Source organism: Procambarus clarkii, chromosome 8, assembly GCF_040958095.1.
Source record: "Procambarus clarkii isolate CNS0578487 chromosome 8, FALCON_Pclarkii_2.0, whole genome shotgun sequence".
Taxonomy (NCBI): domain Eukaryota; kingdom Metazoa; phylum Arthropoda; class Malacostraca; order Decapoda; family Cambaridae; genus Procambarus; species Procambarus clarkii.
Window position 1 is genome coordinate 46,488,259 of NC_091157.1, and position 24,346 is coordinate 46,512,604.

The window sequence follows — 24,346 nt, forward strand, 5'->3', positions numbered from 1 at the left end:
TGTTTTTATCCTCCCTATTTGCTCCCTGATTTCATGATGTGACGTCAATAGGATATGACCTCTTGATACCGAGAGGTGACGTCACCATGATATGCGCTCTTCAAACCGTGAGGTGAAGTCACCGAGAAATGCCCTCTTGATACCCTCTTGACGCCATAGAGCATGTTAAATCTGAGCATCCGTGTGACCAAGCTGACGCACTCAGAGATGGCAAGGCTACCAGTAATTAGTGACAGTATTGTAGGATGTAGCTGGACCTATTTGCACCAGCTTGAATAGTCAACCCAGGGACTGCCCAGCGATGTCAGAGCAAGTCGTTTAAGATGTTGATTTAGGGGCAACAACGATCGTGGGGTCGGATGTGTCCTGGCGTACCCGTGAAGGGTAAATCGCGAAGCTTAATAACAAAATGAATGTCATTTGTCAGCAAGCCAATAAACACACAGACGGGATGATGGGGGGGGGCCAGGAGTCCCTCAGGGAGGCAAGCACCGGCCCTGCCCCACAGAGAACACTGGGAAGCTAAAGCAAATACTCGGCTCCCAATTCAAATGCAAAACGTCATCCAGTGCCCCCAGGCAGAGCAGAAGCCGGCCGCCCACCACGACTGAAGGCACACCAGGAGCCCACCACGCCTGAGGGCACACCAGGACCCCACCACGCCTGAGGGCACACCAGGTGCCCACCACGCCTGAGGGCACACCAGGTGCCCACCACGCCTGAGGGCACACCAGGACCTCCCTCAACACCTGAGGGCACACCAGAAGCCCACCACGTCTGAGGGCACACCAGGAGCCCACAGAGACCCGCCAACTCCCGGCACCTCGCGGCCAAGCCGGCGTCGGACACCGTCACCCCGTCTAGAGAACTTGCCAAAAAAACGTTCAAAATCTATCATCTATCCTGTGACACAAGGCGATAAGTGCGCCTGGCGTCGTAACAATTCGGTTCGTCGAATTGGAATGCCAATCGGCAGTATCAAATCCAAAATTGCGAAACAGAACATGATCCGGCGACTCCCGGACGGAGCAGGTGTCCAGACGTCTGCTCGTTGTCAAGGGTGAACCAGGATTCGTCGTTTAAGATAAATAATGGAATTGGGGCTTGGAGGCTCCTTCATCAGGCAGTCAGCTATGATGTATAGTGGAGGGCGGATTGGTGAGTTAACGAAACTCAGTGACTGTCATCAGATCACTTTCACTGCCTTTTGGATTGTTAAAAAAATGCACTGAAACACCTGAATATGATAATGATAAAACAGTTTGGATGTCAGAAATATATTGTTTATCCACTATTCCACCAAGAATGCTTGTAGATTTTTCATTGCGGTACGTTACAATTTATGAGTACGTCTACTGGGTCGGCCGCCACTTGGACGAGCACAGCTTGAGGACTTGCTTACAGTGAACCTGTTTAATGCGACGCCGAGCATACATATCGCCCGGAGTCACGGGAGAGTTAGTACATTTTCCTGCAATCCGGTTGGATCTTCGTGCGAAGAGACTGTCCGGTGCAGATTGGGTTGAGGGGAGCCACGAGTTGGCGGCTCCTATAATGTGCTCTCGAGGCGTCTGGCTCCTGTAATGTTCACTGTAATGCTAGATTCCGTTCGCCGGTTTGGTAAGTGCAGAGCTAACTCGCGACTCTATGCCGCGGTAGTAGCACCCTCGGGCTCTATGAAGCTCAAGGGCGAAGGGAAAAGTTGGAATAAAGTTCCAACTGAAGCTGGAAGTCAGTCAGTGTGTCACTGCTAGCTATTAATCTAATGTTGATGATTTATTTGATAAATATCACTTAATTTTTAAAGTTATGTCCCTTTTTACTTATATATATATATATATATATATATATATATATATATATATATATATATATATATATATATATATATATATATATATATATATATATATATATATATATACATATATATATATATACATATATATATTATTAAGCACCATTACCATTTACACCGTTACCGTTGCCATTTCCATTGCCGTTTGTGTAAACACCATTACCATTTACACCGTTGCCGTTGCCAATTCCATTGCCGTTTGTGTAAGCACCATTACCATTTACACCGTTACCGATGCCATTTCCAACCTGAAATCCAACCCGGTGACATGAAAACACACTTTGTGATCTGAAATCCAAAATGGTGACCTGAAAAAACTCTTGGCGACCTGAAATACAACCTAGTGACCTGGAAACACTCTTCGTGATCTGAAATCCCACCTGGTGGCCTGGAAACGCACTATGTGACTTGAAATCTAACCTGGTTACCTGGAAACACACGTTGTGATGCGAAATCTCACCTGGTGACTGGGAAACACTTCATGACCTGAAATGCAACTTGGTTACCTGGATATACTCTTCGTGACCTTAAATCCAACCTGGTGACCTGGACGCTCCACCGGCAACCTGCGAACAAACTTAATGACCTAGGAACCCATATGGTGATCAGGAAGCCCACCTAGTGACCTGGTAATCCACCTAGTGACCTGGAAACTCACATGGTGATCTAGAAACGCGTCTGGTGACCAAGGATAGCTGCATTTAAGTACCTATCTTGGACAGCGAGAAGAGATACATCGAGTGAGTATCAAGAAATAACTACGTGATGCTACAAAGTCCAGCATCTTGCTGTATGGCTAGCCATACAGGGGCATGTGGCCAGTAGCCTCCACTGGCACTCTTTGGAAGTGTTATGAGGACATCCTATAAATCACGAGAGTACTTATGCGTTTACCAAATAAAATCTACGGACGTAAAGGGCCAAAGGCAGGAGTGGTCAGACGTAATCCTGCCTGCGTGTTGGGCTTTCTTTGCCGCATCCTTGAGGTGGGAGAGTGTCTGCCTAAGGCACGTATGTATTAGCGTCCTTGAGGTGGGAGAGTGTATGCCCGAGCGAGGTATATAAGGCACTGCGCCATCCTTCCATCTTCATAACTCGGTCCTCACCTCTACATCTCCCTGCTTCTCCTCCTTTATCGTCTTATCCTGTGTTTCCTGCACGTTTAAGCATGGCGGCAATCATCAGGAGCCTCCTTTACCTTGGTAAGCTGATCTAAGCTATTCAACTTCTATACCCAAGTATTGTTTTATGTTTATATAGTTATTTCTGAGCAAAATGGCTTGACCTCAAAAGGTTTACACTGTGATCTATTTCACCAGTAAAAATATTTTAATTATTTTAAAAAATCTTTCGGATTTTATAGGTATAACTTAGGTATAGATATCGGTATAACGTATAATTGAATATATACTTTTATATGGCATAACTTGAGTACCATTTAATTATAATAGGTTAGGTAAGGTTAGGCTCGAGTGTTTTAGCACACCATTTTCTAACCTTTGTAACAACTGGACGAGCTGATTTATATATGGGGTATAGCACTAACGTGAGGATGGGCCGGGTTAGGTAATAGTGACAGTTTTAGTTAGCGGCCATTTACAGCTTGAGTTAGCAACCACTTACAGCTTGAGTTAGCAACCATTTACAGCTTGACTTCGCAACAATTTACAGCTTGAGTTAATAACCATTTACAGCTTGAGTTAGAAGTGAATGGCTAGAGTTATAACTTGGAAAATTGGCAGCCTAAAATATAGTATAAAACAAACTATCATCAAAGTATATATATATATATATATATATATATATATATATATATATATATATATGCAAACAAGCCTGAATGGTCCCCAGGACTATATACAACTGAGGTGTGAGTTTCTGGGGTGTGAGTTTTCAGTTATATATATATATATATATATATATATATATATATATATATATATATATATATATATATATATATAGCATGCTGTTCCAGAATACCTTTACCCATATTCCATTTCTGTTTACAATTTTTCAATTAGCCTTCAGTTTGCGTTTAATTATATTACCAGAATTGTAAGCTTGAGATTATGCAAGCTTCAGCTGAAGGTGTGTGGGACGAGGGAAGCAGGCGGGTATTGTCTGTGGGATATTTGGCTGAAACATCTGTTATTCTGTAAACAACAGGTGTTGTGGGCGCGTGTCTGGCTCAGCAACGGACTTACCTCCCGCCAACCAACGGATTCAGCGGTAACGGAGGAAATGGAGCCAATGGAAACGGTAATGGTGCTTACACAAACGGCAATGGAAATGGCAACGGCCTAAACGGTAATGGTGCTTATTCAACAAGCAATGGAAACGGTAACGGTGTAAACGGTAATGGTGTTTACACAAACGGCAATGGAAATGGCAACGGTAACGGTGTAAATGGTAATAGTGCTTTCACAAACGGCAACGGCCTAAATGGTAATGGTGCTTACACAAACGGCAATGGAAATGGCAACGGTAACGGTGTAAATGGTAATGGTGTTTACACAAACGGCAATGGAAATGGCAACGGTAACGGTGTAAATGGTAACGGTGCTTACACAAACGGCAATGGAAATGGCAACGGTAACGGTGTAAATGGTAACAGTGCTTACACAAACGGCAATGGAAACGGTAACGGTGTAAATGGTAATGGTGCTTACACAAACGGCAATGGAAATGGCAACGGTAACGGTGTAAATGGTAACGGTGCTTACACAAACGGCAATGGAAATGGCAACGGTAACGGTGTAAATGGTAATGGTGCTTACACAAACGGCAATGGAAATGGCAACGGTAACGGTGTAAATGGTAATGGCGCTTACACAAACGGCAATGGAAATGGCAACGGTAACGGTGTAAATGGTAATGGCGCTTACACAAACAGCAATGGAAATGGCAACGGTAACGGTGTAAATGGTAATGGTGTTTACACAAACGGCAACGGTGCCGTTAACGGGATCTTTAACGGCATTTTCGACCCCATCGCTGCCCTTGGTGACGCTATTGGAGGCGGAGGCGTCCCCGGCGTGGACTATCCCATCCTGGTTTCTGTCCCACTCACCGGATTCTCCTGCACCGGACAAATCCCCGGATACTACGCTGATACTGCCCCAGAGGCCGGATGTCAGGTGAGTCTTATTCTGTCCCTGAGGCCGGATGTCAGGTGAGTCTTATTCTGGCCACGAGGCCGGATGTCAGTGGTCTTATGCTGCCCCAGAGGACGGATGTCAGGTGAGTTTTATGCTGCCCCCCGAGGCCGGATGTCAGGTGAGTCTTATGCAGCCCCCCGAAGCCGGATGTCATGTGATTCTTATGCTGCCCTGGAGGCCGGATGTCAGGTGAGTCTTATGCTGCCGTGTTGATATTTTATAACTGAGAGTTTATACAATCAGGTTCACATTAGGAGTCTGTATTTCCACTAAACGTTTTAAAGCTGTTTTCATGTTATTAAAAGTTATTGAGTATTTGCTAGTAATTGTCCTCTGCCTTTATCAGTAGTCCTCTTTGGTCATAACACCTACGACAGATGTTCCACATCTGCCAGACGTACCACTTTGTTTCACTAAATACTGTTGTCCTCGGCAGGTGTTCCACATCTGCCAGGCCGATGGCAGGAGCGACTCTTTCCTCTGTCCCAACGGCACCATATTCAACCAGCAGTACTTCGTGTGTGACTGGTGGTACAACTTCGACTGTTCCACCGCCCAGCAGTTCTACGGTCTCAACGCTCAGATCGGCGTGATTATCGCAAACTCCAACGGCAATGGAGTTGGAGTTGTTAATGGCAATGGTCTCGTCAACGGTAATGGTAACGGAGCTGTAGTTAATGGGAATGGATATACTAATGGCAACGGTCTCGTCAACGGCAATGGTAACGGAGCTGCAGTTAATGGGAATGGATATACGAATGGCAACGGTCTCGTCAACGGTAATGGAGCTGCAGTTAATGGTAATGGATATACCAATGGCAATGGTCCCGTCAACGGCAATGGTAATGGATATACTAAAGGCAACGGTAATGGTAATGGCGTTCCAGTTAACGGTAACGGATATACGAATGGCAACGGTCTCGTCAACGGTAATGGTAACGGAGCTGCAGTCAATGGGAACGGATATACCAATGGCAACGGTCTCGTCAACGGCAATGGTAACGGAGCTGCAGTCAACGGGAACGGATATACCAATGGCAACGGTCTCGTCAACGGTAATGGTAACGGAGCTGCAGTTAATGGGAACGGATATACCAATGGCAACGGTCTCGTCAACGGTAATGGTAACGGAGCTGCAGTTAATGGGAACGGATATACCAATGGCAACGGTCTCGTCAACGGTAATGGTAACGGAGCTGCAGTTAATGGGAACGGATATACCAATGGCAACGGTCTCGTCAACGGTAATGGTAATGGAGCTACAGGTAATGGAAATGGTTTCACCAATGGCAACGGTAACGGATATACTAGCACAAACGGTAATGGTAAAGTAAATGGTTTAACTAACGGTAATGGTGTTAACGGTAACGGCGTTAACGGTAATGGTCACAGTAACGGCTCACCAGCCCCGGTCGGACTGTATCAGACTCCGAGCATATAATGAATAGTGTTGTTCATTATATGTGTTCCTCCTCCGCCTGCAGTCTTAGTGTTGACAGCCATTTTTGCATCATTACCTTACGACGGTCCTAAGACGTTTCTATCTTAGGTGAACACATGATAACATTAACTTGCGAGAGTCGTGGGAAGCGTCTCTTTAAGTAATCAGAAAAGATTCAGGTCAATTATCGATTCCATCACTTGAGGAAACTCCTCTGAAGACGAGGAGATCAACCTCCACCAACTGCTTCTGTTTTCCAATATATTACATTTTTCACATTGATATATTTGATTTCTCTTCTATATTTATATTTTATATTTCGTAAACACTGTCTTTGTTTAAAAGATAAAAATATTCTCGGACGCCGTCAAAAAAATTGGCTATTCTCTCAGCTATCAAAAAACATGTCTTCATTTGTATAAGAATATATAGGATTTACTTTCATATATTTGTCTATTTAAATTAATACTTAACAAAAAGAGTAAATTATGGACGGTAATTATTATTTATCATGGAATTATTCTTGTGTCATTACCTGTGTAATGAACACTTGCACAGATGACACAATAATTAGGCAACGGTTTCCGACATGCTGATTATACAGTATGTACTTTATTTATAGCTTTGAATCGTTAAACATTCAGATTTTGTGTTATGAGCTGTCAACAGACTTGTGGAGAGCGGGAGGCCACTCAGAGCTCTTGTGCCATACACCATACACACACGCACACACACACAGTTGACTTATAACCTATATTTTTATAACTTATGCATGAAATTATATATATATTAAAAGTATGTGTAAAATATGATCTCTCATTTTCTACCTAAAGTGATATTTGTGTCACAAATATTGGGACTGGAGCAAATAGTTAAGAAAGGAAACATTGGAAATGAAAGGAAACCAGAATGATACTATATTGCCAATACTGGTGGTAAACTAGTATTAGCAATATAGCATCATTCTGGTCAATTGTAAAACAGGTCACTGACATATTGCTTTATATATTGCTCGAGGTTCTGATACCAGAGCAGAAAGATATATTTTTTATTTATTTGTGTGTACATTAAAAGATATCAGAGTCATGAAGAAAAATATCTAATGACACTTCAGGTTAAGGGAATTGACTGTAAAATGTTTGCATCATATTGAGAATTTGGGCATTTAATGAGATGTGGAACAAAATTATTGAGAAATTACTGTAAAATATTGGTAAATTATTGTGATATATTGGTAAATTGTTGTGAAATATTAGGAAATAATTGTTAAATATTGGAAAATTATTGTTAAATATTGGGAAATATTGATAAATTCTTGGATTTTTTTTAATATTTGGAAATTATTTCCAAATATTATTTCTTTAGTTAATAGTGAATTATTATCTTTTTTCTTGTAACCAAGTAACTTATTCAGCAGTGATCTAATGATTTTCCAGTCAAAAAATATTTTTAAGAGATTTGCACATAGCCGCCATCAACTGCTAGAAACACCGCTAAGATAATTATGACTGAAATGTATATTTCAGAGCTAAAAAGCAGTAATTCAGATTTTTTTTTATTTGTTATGGTAATTTACGCAACTGTGAAAACTGTCAAATTTAGAGCAAAATTTATATTTGTGTTTATAAATCATTATCAATCAACTGCTTCCAAAACGTGGTTTGTTTGATTAGAACGGCTGTGTTGTTGTAGCTCACTGGTAGAGCTAGTAGTGATGGTTGTTCTAGTAGTAATGGTTGTACTAGAGTGCTGGTTGTACTAGAGTGCTAACAGTACTACTTGTGCTGAAAGCAGCAAAAATTATTCTCCCCGACTCTGTACCTTAACTATTACTTCTAATAGCATTAACTAAGAGGTTTAATAGCATGTTATATCTGCCTGACATCTTGTCTTGTGTGACGTACTAGGTATTCTTGTGATATAAAAGGTTCATATATACTGCCTGAACATATATCTTATATTTTTATATACATTTTATATTGATAACATTATTAAAATTACGCGCATTTAAAAACATTGTTTTTATCCTCCCTATTTGCTCCCTGATTTCATGATGTGACGTCAATAGGATATGACCTCTTGATACCGAGAGGTGACGTCACCATGATATGCGCTCTTCAAACCGTGAGGTGAAGTCACCGAGAAATGCCCTCTTGATACCCTCTTGACGCCATAGAGCATGTTAAATCTGAGCATCCGTGTGACCAAGCTGACGCACTCAGAGATGGCAAGGCTACCAGTAATTAGTGACAGTATTGTAGGATGTAGCTGGACCTATTTGCACCAGCTTGAATAGTCAACCCAGGGACTGCCCAGCGATGTCAGAGCAAGTCGTTTAAGATGTTGATTTAGGGGCAACGACGATCGTGGGGTCGGATGTGTCCTGGCGTACCCGTGAAGGGTAAATCGCGAAGCTTAATAACAAAATGAATGTCATTTGTCAGCAAGCCAATAAACACACAGACGGGATGATGGGGGGGGGGCCAGGAGTCCCTCAGGGAGGCAAGCACCGGCCCTGCCCCACAGAGAACACTGGGAAGCTAAAGCAAATACTCGGCTCCCAATTCAAATGCAAAACGTCGTCCAGTGCCCCCAGGCAGAGCAGAAGCCGGCCGCCCACCACGACTGAAGGCACACCAGGAGCCCACCACGCCTGAGGGCACACCAGGACCCCACCACGCCTGAGGGCACACCAGGTGCCCACCACGCCTGAGGGCACACCAGGACCTCCCTCAACACCTGAGGGCACACCAGAAGCCCACCACGTCTGAGGGCACACCAGGAGCCCACAGAGACCCGCCAACTCCCGGCACCTCGCGGCCAAGCCGGCGTCGGACACCGTCACCCCGTCTAGAGAACTTGCCAAAAAAAACGTTCAAAATCTATCATCTATCCTGTGACACAAGGCGATAAGTGCGCCTGGCGTCGTAACAATTCGGTTCGTCGAATTGGAATGCCAATCGGCAGTATCAAATCCAAAATTCCGAACAGAACATGATCCGGCGACTCCCGGACGGAGCAGGTGTCCAGACGTCTGCTCGTTGTCAAGGGTGAACCAGGATTCGTCGTTTAAGATAAATAATGGAATTGGGGCTTGGAGGCTCCTTCATCAGGCAGTCAGCTATGATGTATAGTGGAGGGCGGATTGGTGAGTTAACGAAACTCAGTGACTGTCATCAGATCACTTTCACTGCCTTTTGGATTGTTAAAAAAATGCACTGAAACACCTGAATATGATAATGATAAAACAGTTTGGATGTCAGAAATATATTGTTTATCCACTATTCCACCAAGAATGCTTGTAGATTTTTCATTGCGGTACGTTACAATTTATGAGTACGTCTACTGGGTCGGCCGCCACTTGGACGAGCACAGCTTGAGGACTTGCTTACAGTGAACCTGTTTAATGCGACGCCGAGCATACATATCGCCCGGAGTCACGGGAGAGTTAGTACATTTTCCTGCAATCCGGTTGGATCTTCGTGCGAAGAGACTGTCCGGTGCAGATTGGGCTGAGGGGAGCCACGAGTTGGCGGCTCCTATAATGTGCTCTCGAGGCGTCTGGCTCCTGTAATGTTCACTGTAATGCTAGATTCCGTTCGCCGGTTTGGTAAGTGCAGAGCTAACTCGCGACTCTATGCCGCGGTAGTAGCACCCTCGGGCTCTATGAAGCTCAAGGGCGAAGGGAAAAGTTGGAATAAAGTTCCAACTGAAGCTGGAAGTCAGTCAGTGTGTCACTGCTAGCTATTAATCTAATGTTGATGATTTATTTGATAAATATCACTTATTTTTAAAGTTATGTCCCTTTTTACTTATATATATATATATATATATATATATATATATATATATATATATATATATATATATATATATATATATATATATATATATATATATATATACATATATATATATACATATATATATTATTAAGCACCATTACCATTTACACCGTTACCGTTGCCATTTCCATTGCCGTTTGTGTAAACACCATTACCATTTACACCGTTGCCAATTCCATTGCCGTTTGTGTAAGCACCATTACCATTTACACCGTTACCGATGCCATTTCCAACCTGAAATCCAACCCGGTGACATGAAAACACACTTTGTGATCTGAAATCCAAAATGGTGACCTGAAAAAACTCTTGGCGACCTGAAATACAACCTAGTGACCTGGAAACACTCTTCGTGATCTGAAATCCCACCTGGTGGCCTGGAAACGCACTATGTGACTTGAAATCTAACCTGGTTACCTGGAAACACACGTTGTGATGCGAAATCTCACCTGGTGACTGGGAAACACTCTTCATGACCTGAAATCCAACTTGGTTACCTGGATATACTCTTCGTGACCTTAAATCCAACCTGGTGACCTGGACGCTCCACCGGCAACCTGCGAACAAACTTAATGACCTAGGAACCCATATGGTGATCAGGAAGCCCACCTAGTGACCTGGTAATCCACCTAGTGACCTGGAAACTCATATGGTGATCTAGAAACGCGTCTGGTGACCAAGGATAGCTGCATTTAAGTACCTATCTTGAACAGCGAGAAGAGATACATCGAGTGAGTATCAAGAAATAACTACGTGATGCTACAAAGTCCAGCATCTTGCTGTATGGCTAGCCATACAGGGGCATGTGGCCAGTAGCCTCCACTGGCACTCTTTGGAAGTGTTATGAGGACATCCTATAAATCACGAGAGTACTTATGCGTTTACCAAATAAAATCTACGGACGTAAAGGGCCAAAGGCAGGAGTGGTCAGACGTAATCCTGCCTGCGTGTTGGGCTTTCTTTGCCGCATCCTTGAGGTGGGAGAGTGTCTGCCTAAGGCACGTATGTATTAGCGTCCTTGAGGTGGGAGAGTGTATGCCCGAGCGAGGTATATAAGGCACTGCGCCATCCTTCCATCTTCATAACTCGGTCCTCACCTCTACATCTCCCTGCTTCTCCTCCTTTATCGTCTTATCCTGTGTTTCCTGCACGTTTAAGCATGGCGGCAATCATCAGGAGCCTCCTTTACCTTGGTAAGCTGATCTAAGCTATTCAACTTCTATACCCAAGTATTGTTTTATGTTTATATAGTTATTTCTGAGCAAAATGGCTTGACCTCAAAAGGTTTACACTGTGATCTATTCACCAGTAAAAATATTTTCATTATTTTAAAAAATCTTTCGGATTTTATAGGTATAACTTAGGTATAGATATCGGTATAACGTATAATTGAATATATACTTTTATATGGCATAACTTGAGTACCATTTAATTATAATAGGTTAGGTAAGGTTAGGCTCGAGTGTTTTAGCACACGATTTTCTAACCTTTGTAACAACTGGACGAGCTGATTTATATATGGGGTATAGCACTAACGTGAGGATGGGCCGGGTTAGGTAATAGTGACAGTTTTAGTTAGCGGCCATTTACAGCTTGAGTTAGCAACCACTTACAGCTTGAGTTAGCAACCATTTACAGCTTGACTTCGCAACAGTTTACAGCTTGAGTTAATAACCATTTACAGCTTGAGTTAGAAGTGAATGCCTAGAGTCATAACTTGGAAAATTGGCAGCCTAAAATATAGTATAAAACAAACTATCATCAAAGTATATATATATATATATATATATATATATATATATATATATATATAATATATATATATATATATATAACTGAAAACTCACACCCCAGAAGTGACTCGAACCCATACTCCCAGAAGCACTTCTGGGGTGTGAGTTTTCAGTTGCATATTGTCCTGGGGACCATTCAGGCTTGTTCGCATATATATATATATATATATATATATATATATATATATATATATATATATATATATATATATATATATATATATATATATATATAGCATGCTGTTACAGAATACCTTTACCCATATTCCATTTCTGTTTACAATTTTTCAATTAGCCTTAAGTTTGCGTTTAATTATATTACCAGAATTGTAAGCTTGAGATTTTGCAAGCTTCAGCTGAAGGTGTGTGGGACGAGGGAAGCAGGCGGGTATTGTCTGTGGGATATTTGGCTGAAACATCTGTTATTCTGTAAACAACAGGTGTTGTGGGCGCGTGTCTGGCTCAGCAACGGACTTACCTCCCGCCAACCAACGGATTCAGCGGTAACGGAGGAAATGGAGCCAATGGAAACGGTAATGGTGCTTACACAAACGGCAATGGAAATGGCAACGGCCTAAACGGTAATGGTGCTTATTCAACAAGCAATGGAAATGGCAACGGTAACGGTGTAAACGGTAATGGTGTTTACCCAAACGGCAATGGAAATGGCAACGGTAACGGTGTAAATGGTAATAGTGCTTTCACAAACGGCAATGGAAACGGCAACGGCCTAAATGGTAATGGTGCTTACACAAACGGCAATGGAAATGGCAACGGTAACGGTGTAAATGGTAATGGTGTTTACACAAACGGCAATGGAAATGGCAACGGTAACGGTGTAAATGGTAACGGTGCTTACACAAACGGCAATGGAAACGGTAACGGTGTAAATGGTAATGGTGCTTACACAAACGGCAATGGAAATGGCAACGGTAACGGTGTAAATGGTAACGGTGCTTACACAAACGGCAATGGAAATGGCAACGGTAACGGTGTAAATGGTAATGGTGCTTACACAAACGGCAATGGAAATGGCAACGGTAACGGTGTAAATGGTAACGGTGCTTACTCAAACGGCAATGGAAATGGCAACGGTAACGGTGTAAATGGTAATGGCGCTTACACAAACGGCAATGGAAATGGCAACGGTAACGGTGTAAATGGTAATGGTGTTTACACAAACGGCAACGGTGCCGTTAACGGGATCTTTAACGGCATTTTCGACCCCATCGCTGCCCTTGGTGACGCTATTGGAGGCGGAGGCGTCCCCGGCGTGGACTATCCCATCCTGGTTTCTGTCCCACTCACCGGATTCTCCTGCACCGGACAAATCCCCGGATACTACGCTGATACTGCCCCAGAGGCCGGATGTCAGGTGAGTCTTATTCTGTCCCTGAGGCCGGATGTCAGGTGAGTCTTATTCTGGCCACGAGGCCGGATGTCAGTGGTCTTATGCTGCCCCAGAGGACGGATGTCAGGTGAGTTTTATGCTGCCCCCCCGAGGCCGGATGTCAGGTGAGTCTTATGCAGCCCCCCGAAGCCGGATGTCATGTGATTCTTATGCTGCCCTGGAGGCCGGATGTCAGGTGAGTCTTATGCTGCCGTGTTGATATTTTATAACTGAGAGTTTATACAATCAGGTTCACATTAGGAGTCTGTATTTCCACTAAACGTTTTAAAGCTGTTTTCATGTTATTAAAAGTTATTGAGTATTTGCTAGTAATTGTCCTCTGCCTTTATCAGTAGTCCTCTTTGGTCATAACACCTACGACAGATGTTCCACATCTGCCAGACGTACCACTTTGTTTCACAAATACTGTTGTCCTCGGCAGGTGTTCCACATCTGCCAGGCCGATGGCAGGAGCGACTCTTTCCTCTGTCCCAACGGCACCATATTCAACCAGCAGTACTTCGTGTGTGACTGGTGGTACAACTTCGACTGTTCCACCGCCCAGCAGTTCTACGGTCTCAACGCTCAGATCGGCGTGATTATCGCAAACTCCAACGGCAATGGAGTTGGAGTTGTTAATGGCAATGGTCTCGTCAACGGTAATGGTAACGGAGCTGTAGTTAATGGGAATGGATATACTAATGGCAACGGTCTCGTCAACGGCAATGGTAACGGAGCTGCAGTTAATGGGAATGGATATACGAATGGCAACGGTCTCGTCAACGGTAATGGAGCTGCAGTTAATGGTAATGGATATACCAATGGCAATGGTCCCATCAACGGCAATGGTAATGGATATACTAAAGGCAACGGTAATGGTAATGGCGTTCCAGTTAACGGTAACGGATATACGAATGGCAACGGTCTCGTCAACGGTAATGGTAACGGAGCTGCAGTCAATGGGAACGGATATACCAATGGCAACGGTCTCGTCAACGGCAATGGTATCGGAGCTGCAGTCAATGAGAACGGATATACCAATGGCAACGGTCTCGTCAACGGTAATGGTAACGGAGCTGCAGTTAATGGGAACGGATATACCAATGGCAACGGTCTCGTCAACGGTAATGGTAACGGAGCTGCAGTCAACGGGAACGGATATACCAATGGCAACGGTCTCGTCAACGGTAATGGTAACGGAGCTGCAGTTAATGGGAACGGATATATCAATGGCAACGGTCTCGTCAACGGTAATGGTAACGGAGCTGCAGTTAATGGGAACGGATATACCAATGGTAACGGTCTCGTCAACGGTAATGGTAACGGAGCTGTAGTTAATGGGAACGGATATACCAATGGCAACGGTCTCGTCAACGGTAATGGTAACGGAGCTGCAGTTAATGGGAACGGATATACCAATGGCAACGGTCTCGTCAACGGTAATGGTAATGGAGCTACAGGTAATGGAAATGGTTTCACCAATGGCAACGGTAACGGATATACTAGCACAAACGGTAATGGTAAAGTAAATGGTTTAACTAACGGTAATGGTGTTAACGGTAATGCCGTTAACGGTAACGGCGTTAACGGTAATGGTCACAGTAACGGCTCACCAGCCCCGGTCGGACTGTATCAGACTCCGAGCATATAATGAATAGTGTTGTTCATTATATGTGTTCCTTCTCCGCCTGCAGTCTTAGTGTTGACAGCCATTTTTGCATCATTACCTTACGACGGTCCTAAGACGTTTCTATCTTAGGTGAACACATGATAACATTATCTTGTGAGAGTCGTAGGAAGCTTCTCTTTAAGTAATCAGAAAAGATTCAGGTCAATTATCGATTCCATCACTTGAGGAAACTCCTCTGAAGACGAGGAGGTCAACCTCCACCAACTGCTTCTGTTTTCCAATATATTACATTTTTCACATTGATATATTTGATTTCTCTTCTATATTTATATTTTATATTTCGTAAACACTGTCTTTGTTTAAAAGATAAAAATATTCTCGGACGCCGTTAAAAAAATTGGCTATTCTCTCAGCTATCAAAAAACATGTCTTCATTTATATAAGAATATATAGGATTTACTTTCATATATTTGTCTATTTAAATTAATACTTAACAAAAAGAGTAAATTATGGACGGTAATTATTATGTATCATGGAATTATTCTTGTGTCATTACCTGTGTAATGAACACTTGCACAGATGACACAATAATTAGACAACGGTTTCCGACATGCTGATTATACAGTATGTACTTTATTTATAGCTTTCAATCGTTAAACATTCAGATTTTGTGTTATGAGCTGTCAACAGACTTGTGGAGAGCGGGAGGCCACTCAGAGCTCTTGTGCCATACACCATACACACACGCACACACACACAGTTGACTTATAACCTATATTTTTATAACTTATGCATGAAATTATACATATATTAAAAGTATGTGTAAAATATGATCTCTCATTTTCTACCTAAAGTGATATTTGTGTCACAAATATTGGGACTGGAGCAAATAGTTAAGAAAGGAATAATTGGAAATGAAAGGAAACCAGAATGATACTATATTGCCAATACTGGTGGTAAACTAGTATTAGCAATATAGCATCATTCTGGTCAATTGTAAAACAGGTCACTGACATATTGCTTTATATATTGCTCGAGGTTCTGATACCAGAGCAGAAAGATATATTTTTTATTTATTTGTGTGTACATTAAAAGATATCAGAGTCATGAAGAAAAATATCTAATGACACTTCAGGTTAAGGGAATTGACTGTAAAATGTTTACATCATATTGAGAATTTGGGCATTTAATGAGATGTGGAACAAAAATTATTGAGAAATTACTGTAAAATATTGGTAAATTATTGTGATATATTGGTAAATTGTTGTGAAATATTAGGAAATAATTGTTAAATATTGGAAAATTATTGTTAAATATTGGGAAATATTGATAAATTCTTGGATTTTTTTTTAATATTTGGAAATTATTTCCAAATATTATTTCTTTAGTTAATAGTGAATTATTATCTTTTTTTCTTGTAACCAAGTAACTTATTCAGCAGTGATCTAATGATTTTCCAGTCAAAAAATATTTTTAAGAGATTTGCACATAGCCGCCATCAACTGCTAGAAACACCGCTAAGATAATTATGACTGAAATGTATATTTCAGAGCTAAAAAGCAGTAATTCAGATTTTTTTTTATTTGTTATGGTAATTTACGCAACTGTGAAAACTGTCAAATTTAGAGCAAAATTTATATTTGTGTTTATAAATCATTATCAATCAACTGCTTCCAAAACGTGGTTTGTTTGAATAGAACGGCTGTGTTGTTGTAGCTCACTGGTAGAGCTAGTAGTGATGGTTGTTCTAGTAGTAATGGTTGTACTAGAGTGCTGGTTGTACTAGAGTGCTAACAGTACTACTTGTGCTGAAAGCAGCAAAAATTATTCTCCCCGACTCTGTACCTTAACTATTACTTCTAATAGCATTAACTAAGAGGTTTAATAGCATGTTATATCTGCCTGACATCTTGTCTTGTGTGACGTACTAGGTATTCTTGTGATATAAGAGGTTCATATATATACTGCCTGAACATATATCTTATATTTTTATATACATTTTATATTGATAACATTATTAAAATTACGCTCATTTAAAAACATTGTTTTTATCCTCCCTATTTGCTCCCTGATTTCATGATGTGTCGTCAATAGGATGTGACCTCTTCATACCGTGAGGGGACGTCACCAAGATATGCCCTCTTCATACCGAGAGGTGACGTCACCATGAAATGCGCTCTTCATACCGTGAGGTGAAGTCACCGAGAAATGCCCTCTTGACGCCATTGAGCACGATAAATCTGAGCAGCCGTGTGACCAAGCTGACGCACTCAGAGATGGCAAGGCTACCAGTAATTAGCGACAGTATTGTAGGATGTAGCTGGACCTATTTGCACCAGCTTGAATGGTCAACCCAGGGACTGCCCAGCGATGTCAGAGCAAGTCGTTTAAGATGTTGATTTAGGGGCAGACGACGATCGTGGGGTCGGATGTGCCCCGCGTACCCGTGAAAGCTTAATAAACAAAATGAATGTCATTATCAGCAGGCCAATAAACACACAGACGGTATGATTGGGGGGCCCCAGGAGTCCCTCAGGGAGGCAAGCACCGGCCCTGCCCCACAGAGAACACTGGGTAGCTAAAACAAAATACTCGGCTCCCAATTCAAACGCAAAACGTCATCCAGTGCCCCCCGGCAGAGCAGAAGCCGGCCGCCAACCACAACTGAAGGCACACCAAGGGCCACACCAGGACCCCACCACGCCTGAGGGCACACCAGGAGCCCACCACGCCTGAGGACACACGAGGACCCCTCCACACCTGAGGGCACACCAGGAGCCCACCACGTCTGAGGGCCACACCAGGAGCCCCACAGAGACCCGCCAACTTCCCGGCACCTCGCGGCCAAGCCGGCGTCGGACACCGTCACCCCGTCTAGAGAACTTGCCAAAAAACGTTCAAAATCTATCATCTATCCTGTGACACAAGGCGATATGTGCGCCAGCGTCGTAACAATTCGGACCGTCGAATTGTAATACCAATCGGCAGTATCAAAATCCAAAATTGCGAAACAGAACATGATCCGGCGACTCCCGGACGGAGCAGGTGTCCAGACGTCTGCTCGTTGTCAAGGGTGAACCAGGATTCGTCGTTTAAGATAAATAATGGAATTGGGGCTTGGAGGCTCCTTCATCAGGCAGTCAGCTATGATGTATAGTGGAGGGCGGATTGGTGAGTTAACGAAACTCAGTGACTGTCCTCAGATCACTTTCACTGCCTTTTGGATTGTTAAAAAAAATGCACTGACACATCTGAATATGATAATGATAAAACAGTTTGGATGTCAGAAATATATTGTTTATTCCCTATTCCACCAAGAATGCTTGTAGATCTTTCATTGCGGTACGTTACAATTTATGAGTACGTCTACTGGGTCGGTTGCCACTTGGACGAGCACAGCTTGAGGACTTGCTTACAGTGAACCTGTTTAATGCGACGCCAAGCATACATATCGCCTGGAGTCACGGGAGAGTTAATACATTTTCCTGCATTCCGGTTGGATCTTCGGGCGAAGAGACTATCCGGTGCAGGCAGGGTTGAGGGGTGCCAGAAGTTGGCGGTTCCTATAATGTGCTCTCGAGGCGTCTGGCTCCTGTAATATTCATTGTAATGATAGATTCCGTTCCCCGGTTTGGTAAGTGCAGAGCTCACTCGTGCCTCTGTGCTGCGGTAGTAGCGCACTCGGACTCTATGAAGCTCAAGGGCGAATGGAAAAGTTGGAATAAAGTTCCAACTGAAGCTGGAAGTCAGTCAGTGTGTCACTGCTAGCGATTATTCTAATGCTGATGATTTATTTGATAAATATCACTTATTTTTAAAGTTATGTCCCTGTTATAAAGTTATGTTTTTAAAGTTATATATATATATATATATATATATAATATATATATATATATATATATATATATATATATATATATATATATATATATATATATAACTGAAAACTCGCACCCCAGAAGTGACTCGAACCCATATTGCCAGGAGCACTTTGCAACTGGTGTACAAGACACCTTAACCACTCAACCATTACGACCGGACAAAAAATGATGGTAGCCGACTCTATTTTCCCATCATCCCGCCGGCACTCTAATGGTAATCTTCGGCAGAGTATTTTATCAAATCACCTTATTCTTTGGGGCACACGTGAGGAACACAAATGCGAACAACTCCCCAAGCATATATGAAACTGAAAATTTAGGTCACATTGCATGACCTAAAATTCCACCTGGAAACATTCTTCGTGGCATGTAATCCCACCTGCTGAACTGAAAACAGACATTATGATCTGAAATCCCACCTGGAAACACTTTTCATGACCTGAAATCCCACCTGATTACCTGAAAACACGCTTTGTCATCTGAAATCCAACCTGGATCCTTGGAAACACACTTCGTGACCTGAAATCCAACCTGGTTACCTGGAAGCATACTTTATGATGCGAAATCCAACCTGATGACCTGGACGCTCCACCGGCAACCTGAGAACAAACTTAATGACCTAGGAATGCATATGGCGATCAGAAAGCCCACCTGATGACCTGGAAACCCACCTAGTGACTCGGAAATCCACCTAGTGACCTGGAAACCCACCTAGTGACCTGGTAATCCACCTAGTGACCTGGAAACTTACATCGTCATCTAGAAACGCGTCTGGTGACCAAGGATAGCTGCATTTAAGTACCTATCTTGGACAGCAAGAAGAGATACATCGTGTGAGTATCAAGAAGTAACTACGTGATGCTACAAAGTCCAGCATCTTGCTGTATGGCTAGCCATACAGGGGCATGTGGCCAGTAGCCTCCACTGGCACTCTTTGGAAGTGTTATGAGGACATCCTATAAACCACGAGAGTACCTATGCGTTTACCCAGATAAAATCTACGGAGGTTTTGGGCCGAAGACAGAAATGGTCAGACGTAGTCCTGCCTGCGTGTGGGGCTTTCTTTGCCGCATCCTTGAGGTGGAAGAGTGTTTGCCTAAGGCACGTATGTATAAGCGTCCTTGAGGTGGGAGAGTGTCTGCCCGAGCCAGGTATATAAGGCACTGCGCCATCCTTCCATCTTCATAACTCGGTCCTCACCTCTACATCTCCCTGCTACTCCTCCTTTATCGTCTTATCTTGTGTTTCCTGCACGTTTAAGCATGGCGGCAATCATCAGGAGCCTCCTTTACCTTGGTAAGCTGCTCTAAGCTATTCAACTTCTATGCTCAAGTATTGTTTTATGTTTATATAGATATTTCTGATCAAAATGGCTTGACCTCTAAAGGCTAACACTGTGATGTTCTCCAGTAACAATATTTTCAATATTTTAAAAAATCTTTCGGATTTTATAGGTATAACTTAGGTATAGGTATCGGTATAACGTATAATTGAAAAGGTATTTTTATATTACATAACATGAGTACCATTTAATCATAATAGTTTAAGTAAGGTTAGGCTCGAGTGTTTTAGCACATCATTTTCTGTCCTTTGTAACAACTGGACGAGCTGATTTATATATGGGTATAGCATTAACGCTAGGATGGGCCGGGTTAGGTAATAGTGACAGCTTTAGTTAGCGGCCACTTACAGCTTGAGTTAGCAACCATTTATAGCTTGAGTTAGCAACCATTTACAGCTTGAGTTAGCGGTCATTTACAGCTTGAGTTAGCAAACATTTACAGCTTGAGTTAGCAACCATTTACAGCTTGAGTTAACAACCATCTATAGCTTGAGTTAGCAACCGTTTACAGCTTGAGTTAGCAACCATTTACAGCTTGAGTTAGCAACCATTTACAGCTTGAGTTAGAAGTGAATGTCTAGAGTTATACTTTGGAAGATTGGAAGCTTAAAATAAAGTATAAAACAAACTATCATCGAAGTATATATATATATATATATATATATATATATATATATATATATATATATATATATATATATATATATATATATATATATATATACCTGGCGGGTATTGTCTGTGGGATATTTGGCTGAAATATCTGTTATTCTGTAAACAACAGGTGTTGTGGGCACGTGTCTGGCTCAGCAACGGACTTACCTCCCGCCAACCAACGGATTCAGCGGTAACGGAGGAAATGGAGCCAATGGAAACGGTAATGGTGTTCACACAAACGGCAATGGAAATGGCAACGGTAACGGTGTAAATGGTAATGGTGCTTACACAAACGGCAATGGAAATGGCAACGGTAACGGTGTAAACGGTAATGGTGTTTACACAAACGGCAATGGAAATGGCAACGGTAACGGTGTAAACGGTAATGGTGTTTACACAAACGGCAATGGAAATGGCAACGGTAACGGTGTAAATGGTAATGGTGCTTACACAAACGGCAATGGAAATGGCAACGGTAACGGTGTAAATGGTAATGGTGTTTACACAAACGGCAATGGAAATGGCAACGGTAACGGTGTAAATGGTAATGGTGCTTATACAAACGGCAATGGAAATGGCAACGGTAACGGTGTAAATGGTAATGGTGCTTACACAAACGGAAATGGAAATGGCAACGGTAACGGTGTAAATGATAATGGTGCTTTCACAAACGGCAATGGAAACGGCAACGGCCTAAATGGTAATGGTGCTTACACAAACGGCAATGGAAATGGCAACGGTAACGGTGTAAATGGTAATGGTGCTTTCACAAACGGCAATGGAAACGGCAACGGCCTAAATGGTAATGGTGCTTACACAAACGGCAATGGAAATGGCAACGGTAACGGTGTAAATGGTAATGGTGTTTACACAAACGGCAACGGTGCCGTTAACGGGATCTTTAATGGCATTTTCGACCCCATCGCTGCCCTTGGTGACGCTATTGGAGGCGGAGGCGTCCCCGGCGTGGACTATCCCATCCTGGCTTCAGTCCCACTCACCGGATTCTCCTGCACCGGACAAATCCCCGGATACTACGCTGATACTGCCCCAGAGGCCGGATGTCAGGTGAGTCTTATTCTGTCCCCGAGGCCGGATGTCAGGTGAGTCTTATCTGGCCACGAGGCCGGATGTCAGTGGTCTTATGCTGCCCCAGAGGCCGGATGTCAGGTGAGTCTTATGCTGTCCCCCGAGGCCGGATGTCAGGTGAGTCTTATGCAGCCCCCTGAAGCCGGATGTCATGTGATTCTTATGCTGCCCTGGAGGCCGGATATCATGTGATTCTTATGCTGCCGTGTTGACATTTTATAACTGAGAGTTTATACAGTCAGGTTCACATTAAGAGTCTGTATTTCCACTAAACGTTTTAAAGCTGTTTTCATGTTACTAAAAGTTATTGAGTATTTGCTAGTAATTGTCCTCTGCCTTTATCAGTAGTCCTCTTTGGTCATAACACCTACGACAGGTGTTCCACATCTGCCAGACGTACCACTTTGCTTCACTAATACTGTTGTCCTCGGCAGGTTTTCCACATCTGCCAGGCTGATGGCAGGAGCGACTCTTTCCTCTGTCCCAACGGCACCATCTTCAACCAGCAGTACTTCGTGTGTGACTGGTGGTACAACTTCGACTGTTCCACCGCCCAGCAGTTCTACGGTCTCAACGCTCAGATCGGCGTGATTATCGCAAACTCCAACGGCAATGGAGTTGGAGTTAATGGCAATGGTCTCGTCAACGGTAATGGTAACGGAGCTGTAGTTAATGGGAATGGATATACTAATGGCAACGGTCTCGTCAACGGCAATGGTAACGGAGCTGTAGTTAATGGGAATGGATATACGAATGGCAACGGTCTCGTCAACGGAAATGGAGCTGCAGTTAATGGTAATGGATATACCAATGGCAATGGTCCCGTCAACGGCAATGGTAATGGATATACTAATGGCAACGGTAATGGTAATGGCGTTCCAGTTAATGGTAACGGATATACGAATGGCAACGGTCTCGTCAACGGCAATGGTAACGGAGCTGCAGTCAATGGGAACGGATATACCAATGTCAACGGTCTCGTCAACGGTAATGGTAACGGAGCTGCAGTCAATGGGAACGGATATACCAATGGCAACGGTCTCGTCAACGGTAATGGTAACGGAGCTGCAGTTAATGGGAACGGATATACCAATGGCAACGGTCTCGTCAACGGTAATGGTAACGGAGCTGCAGTTAATGGGAACGGATATACCAATGGCAACGGTCTCGTCAACGGTAATGGTAACGGAGCTGCAGTTAATGGGAACGGATATACCAATGGCAACAGTCTCGTCAACGGTAATGGTAACGGAGCTGCAGTTAATGGGAACGGATATACCAATGGTAACGGTCTCGTCAACGGTAATGGTAATGGAGCTACAGGTAATGGAAATGGTTACACCAATGGCAACGGTAATGGATATACTAGCACAAACGGTAATGGTAAAGTAAATGGTTTAACGAACGGTAATGGTGTTAACGGTAACGGCGTTAACGGTAATGGTCACAGTAACGGCTCACCAGCCCCGGTCGGACTGTATCAGACTCCGAGCATATAATGAACAGTGTTGTTCATTATATGTGTTCCTCCTCCGCCTGCATTCTTAGTGTTGACAGCCATTTTTGCATCATTACCTTCCAGACTTGGTGCTGACAGCCATTGTTGCATCGTTACCTTACGACGGTCCTAAGACGTTTCTATCTTAGGTGAACACATGATAACATTAACTTGCGAGAGTCGTGGGAAGCTTCTCTTTAAGTAACCAGAAAAGATTCAGGTCAATTATCGATTCCATCACTTGAGGAAACTCCTCTGAAGACGAGGAGATCAACCTCCACCAACTGCTTCTGTTTTCCAATATATTACTTTTTCACCATTGATATATATGATTTCTCTTAGATATTTTAATTTCATATTTCGTAAACACTCTCTTTGTTTAAAAGATAAAAATATAAAAATATTCTCGGACGCCGTCAAGAAAATTGGCTATTCTCTCAGCTATCAAAAAATATGTCTTGATTTGTATAATTATATTTACAATCTACTTTCATATATTTATCTCTTTAAATTAATACTTGACAAAACTTCTTGGATCAGGGTGAATTATGGACGGTAATTATTATGCATCATGGAATTATTCCTGTGTCATTACCTGTGTAATGAACACTTGCACAGATGACACATAATAATTAGGCAATGGCTTCCGACATGCTGATTATATGTACTTTATTTATGGCTTTGAGAGCGTTAAACATTCAGCTTTGTGTGATGAGCTGTCAACAGAGTTGTGGAGAGCGGGAGGCCACTCAGTGTTTTTGTGC

At 42.7% G+C, this 24,346-nt stretch overlaps 3 protein-coding genes across 3 annotated transcripts; all 3 read left to right on the top strand.

The window, feature by feature from the left end:
- Positions 1–3,026: 3,026 nt before the first annotated feature.
- LOC123759875 (uncharacterized PE-PGRS family protein PE_PGRS46-like) lies at positions 3,027–6,806 on the top strand. Its single transcript, XM_045745125.2, has 3 exons — positions 3,027–3,060; positions 4,028–4,998; positions 5,456–6,806. The coding sequence occupies exons 1-3, from the start codon at positions 3,027–3,029 to the stop codon at positions 6,458–6,460; spliced, it is 2,010 nt and encodes a 669-aa protein (XP_045601081.2). The 3' UTR covers positions 6,461–6,806.
- A 4,655-nt stretch (positions 6,807–11,461) lies between these two features.
- LOC138362211 (uncharacterized PE-PGRS family protein PE_PGRS46-like) lies at positions 11,462–15,136 on the top strand. The gene is made up of 5 exons (XM_069321014.1): positions 11,462–11,495; positions 12,536–13,470; positions 13,928–14,440; positions 14,513–15,017; positions 15,102–15,136. Exons 1-5 carry the CDS (start codon positions 11,462–11,464, stop codon positions 15,134–15,136), a joined length of 2,022 nt encoding a protein of 673 aa, XP_069177115.1.
- Positions 15,137–20,258: 5,122 nt separating this feature from the next.
- On the top strand, positions 20,259–23,583 carry LOC138362227 (uncharacterized PE-PGRS family protein PE_PGRS46-like). The gene is made up of 4 exons (XM_069321016.1): positions 20,259–20,292; positions 21,123–22,063; positions 22,519–23,479; positions 23,549–23,583. Exons 1-4 carry the CDS (start codon positions 20,259–20,261, stop codon positions 23,581–23,583), a joined length of 1,971 nt encoding a protein of 656 aa, XP_069177117.1.
- Positions 23,584–24,346: the final 763 nt, after the last annotated feature.

What these genes read in the sequence shown, in the direction of transcription:
- LOC138362211 (XM_069321014.1), top strand. Translation starts at nt 11,462, where the DNA reads ATGGCGGCAATCATCAGGAGCCTCCTTTACCTTG. An exon ending in CAGGAGCCTCCTTTACCTTG is followed by an intron (nt 11,496 to 12,535) that starts GTAAGCTGATCT and finishes TGTAAACAACAG; the next exon opens with GTGTTGTGGGCGCGTGTCTG. An exon ending in GTAATGGTAACGGAGCTGCA is followed by an intron (nt 14,441 to 14,512) that starts GTCAATGGGAAC and finishes GCAGTCAATGAG; the next exon opens with AACGGATATACCAATGGCAA.
- LOC138362227 (XM_069321016.1), top strand. Translation starts at nt 20,259, where the DNA reads ATGGCGGCAATCATCAGGAGCCTCCTTTACCTTG. An exon ending in CAGGAGCCTCCTTTACCTTG is followed by an intron (nt 20,293 to 21,122) that starts GTAAGCTGCTCT and finishes TGTAAACAACAG; the next exon opens with GTGTTGTGGGCACGTGTCTG. An exon ending in CGGTAATGGTAAAGTAAATG is followed by an intron (nt 23,480 to 23,548) that starts GTTTAACGAACG and finishes ACGGCTCACCAG; the next exon opens with CCCCGGTCGGACTGTATCAG.
- LOC123759875 (XM_045745125.2), top strand. Translation starts at nt 3,027, where the DNA reads ATGGCGGCAATCATCAGGAGCCTCCTTTACCTTG. An exon ending in CAGGAGCCTCCTTTACCTTG is followed by an intron (nt 3,061 to 4,027) that starts GTAAGCTGATCT and finishes TGTAAACAACAG; the next exon opens with GTGTTGTGGGCGCGTGTCTG. An exon ending in CCCCAGAGGCCGGATGTCAG is followed by an intron (nt 4,999 to 5,455) that starts GTGAGTCTTATT and finishes TGTCCTCGGCAG; the next exon opens with GTGTTCCACATCTGCCAGGC.